General features: G+C 54.7%; 1 protein-coding gene across 1 annotated transcript in view; it reads left to right on the top strand.

The window, feature by feature from the left end:
- Positions 1 to 215: 215 nt before the first annotated feature.
- PRRG4 (proline rich and Gla domain 4) overlaps positions 216 to 2,922 on the top strand; it is a 30,503-nt gene continuing 27,796 nt past the window's right edge. The window contains exon 1 of the mRNA XM_014588005.2: positions 216 to 348. Within this exon, the coding sequence (XP_014443491.1) occupies positions 249 to 348 (100 nt within the window). The 5' untranslated portion in view covers positions 216 to 248. The remainder of the gene's footprint in view (positions 349 to 2,922) is intronic.

A 2,922-nucleotide genomic window follows, 5' to 3' on the forward strand; every position in this document is an offset into this window, starting at 1 on the left:
CCGTGGGCGGGGGACCGCGGGTGCGCGGTGCGCGCGGGGGCTCGGGCGGGGACGGCGGACTCGAAGGCGCCCTAGGGCCTCGCCCGCCGCGGCCGGTGTCCCCGGCCGCTCTCGCGGGTGCCGGCGCGCGTGGGGCGCAGTGGGGTCCTGCAGGGCCGGTGACTGAGCCCGCGGGGACGAGTGCCGGGCCAGGGGCCTTTGTGAGGTCTCTCGTTTTCTCTTTCAGTTTGTCTGACAGTCGCCAGACTATGTTCATGCTTCTGGTTGTCCTCGGCCACCTGCCCAGAGTCGCCTTCGCGTTTCCTCATTGCTCCAGGAGTCCCGAGGCGCCTGGGCATGCGGGAGAAGGTAAGCCCGGCTCGGATTTCAGAACCCTCCTAGAAACCGAGCCGCGTTACAGACCTCAACAAAGTGCGGCTGGCCTTGGCCTCCAGCAGTCTGGGGCGTCTAAGCGCCTGGGGCTGGGTCGTGGTTTCTTTGGGAATGCAGTTCCTGCGAATTGGTTCCTGTGCGGTCCTTTGATGGATATTTAAGACCTGGCTTTCCGCTCGCTGAATGGAAAACCTGTTCCAACTTCCGCAAATCAGTGAGGAGCGTTTTTCCAGATGAGGCCAGGTGGTTATTACAGTGAGAGGAATGACTTGTTCTTCCTGGAAAGATGGATGCAGTCCGTGATCTGTCTGGGCTTGTCGGGAGACCCTGAGAAGGCGGTAGACACTCTGGGCTTGGCGGCCTGGCCTGGGGATGGCAGATCGTGACTGCCTGAGCACCAGGCCCTTCCTGACTTTAAAAGCAGAGGGAGAGCAGGTGGCGTGTGGCTTGCTACCGAGAAGCCCACAGCTTTTAGACCCAGGTCTTAAAACACACTGGCTCCTGCCTGGCATTTGTAAGCCTAATCTAGTAAAATGAAAAAAAAAAAAAAAAAAAAAAGAGGGCCTTTGGCTCTCTGCATCCTTCTACCCTCCTCATGAGGGTGCTCCCAGAGCCAGTGCCAGCGCTTGGGGGGTGCTTCACACACCCTCCTGCCCCTTTTCCCTGCTCACCTGTTCCCACTCCCGTCTTACGTGCGTTCGGAAAGGCTCTGTCACACCAGTGCTCGTGCTGACTTAGTAATGATTAGTGCAGCTCGGGGTGAGTGTGTGCGCGCGTGTGTCTTTAAAGACAGGGCGATGTCTTAACCCAAAGGAATCCGACTCTGATGACAGAGCCCTAGGCAATTGGACAGGCTAGCTCGTGGGATAGGTAGAGATTCTGGAAGAGACTTTTTTGTTTTAGTTCATTTCTTTTATTAACTCAAAAGCAATGACTTGTCTTCTGGTTGTTGAAGCCCTAAGCCACAATAATGTCTACATGGCGGCTGTAAAACCCCAGCACTGCCTTCATCCGAGGGCACTCCCGATGGAGGCGACTATTGCGCCATCGTCCACCTGCGGCGTTTCAGGACGCCCAGCTCGGCCTTTTCTCTCAGCTGTCCTTCTCAGAAGTGGCACAGGACTCCTTTCTCTCCGTCGCACACCGCGAGTCAGCACGAGCTGCAGCGTGCGCTCGTTTGGGCTGCGTGAGACAGAGCACGCCCGTCTTCCAGCTGCTCGTTGGCAGGAACCAGCCTTTGCTGGTGGGGGAAGTCCTTATCCTGGATGTGGCTTTTACATTTTCTGTTGTAGTCCACGGTTCAGCCTCGAGGGTGATGGTCTTCCCCATAAGGGTTTTTACCAAAATCTGCATCTTGGTGACAGTCCCACCGCAAATGCCGGATCAGGAAGGAAGTGGAAGAGAATTCTGTACCTCCCAGCTTGCACCATATTGAGGGTACTTCAAAAAGTTTGTGGAAAAAATGGGGTTAAATTACATTTATTTTGGTGCAAAAATTTGGGAGTAACAGCCAGCGGCATGATGGTTAAGGTGGCTGGAAGCCACATGGCCGACAGCTCGGTTCAATTCTTGGACCCAGCAACTTAAAAAACACACTGGACGCATGTGCATACCTACCCAGCGTACCAGGAAAAGGGACTACGATGTGGCCATACCCGCTTGTGGGTGCTTTCTCTCTGTCTCTGTCTCTCATGCGAGTACACGTGCCCTATGGCAAAAATCTAAAAACATATAAAAAAGAGAAAATTGAAATCCATGCATAGTTTTTATGTAATATGCATTTTCTATGAATCTTCTGACAACCCCACACACACAAGCTCACCCGCTCTGAGGCCACAGGCCCAGAATAGTTGTGTGTGCATTCGCGCACGTGACACAGGCTGGAAGACACTGAAGGCCACCACCGTCGTGGCAGTGCAGAGACTGCATGAGCACGCAGGCTGCAGGTGTTGCAGGGTGTGCGCAAGGGGCTGCACACTGGAAACGCCGGTTTCCTCAGCCTGCAGTGCTTCACGGACTCATCCTCAGTGCCAGGCCCTGTGCTGGGGGCCGCAGATGCAGAATAGGAGACGTAACCCCTGCCTGTACCAGAGGCCAGAGGGTAGGAGAAGCTCACAGGCAGAGGTGGGCGTGTCCACCTGAACGGGAGGTAAAAGGGACCTCCGGCTACATTCTGATAAACCTGAAGGAGGGCTGGGATGACTGAACAGGAGCTTGTTCGGCAAACACGAAGAGATGGGGCCAGCAGGTGGCATGGTGGTTGGGGCGCTGAGCTCCCAAATGGCTGACTGCAGTTTGAGTCCCAGACCTGCTGGCTTGCTTTCTCACTTTCTCTGGTGAGCATTCATGCCCAACAGCAAATTAAAATAATAGTGATAATAATAATAATATTAAATAAATAAATCTTTAAAAATGAAGAAAAATCATGGACGAGAATGCCTGGGTTGGTGGGTTTGTAGCAGTGCAATACACAGGCGGCCTCTGGGGAGGGTCCAGGCCAGGAGACTAGCCAGGAGGAAGGTGGGAGGGGACCGTGGCAGGGCGGGCAGG

Source organism: Tupaia chinensis, unplaced genomic scaffold, assembly GCF_000334495.1.
Source record: "Tupaia chinensis unplaced genomic scaffold, TupChi_1.0 Scaffold000037_18, whole genome shotgun sequence".
NCBI classification, from domain to species: Eukaryota; Metazoa; Chordata; class Mammalia; order Scandentia; family Tupaiidae; genus Tupaia; species Tupaia belangeri.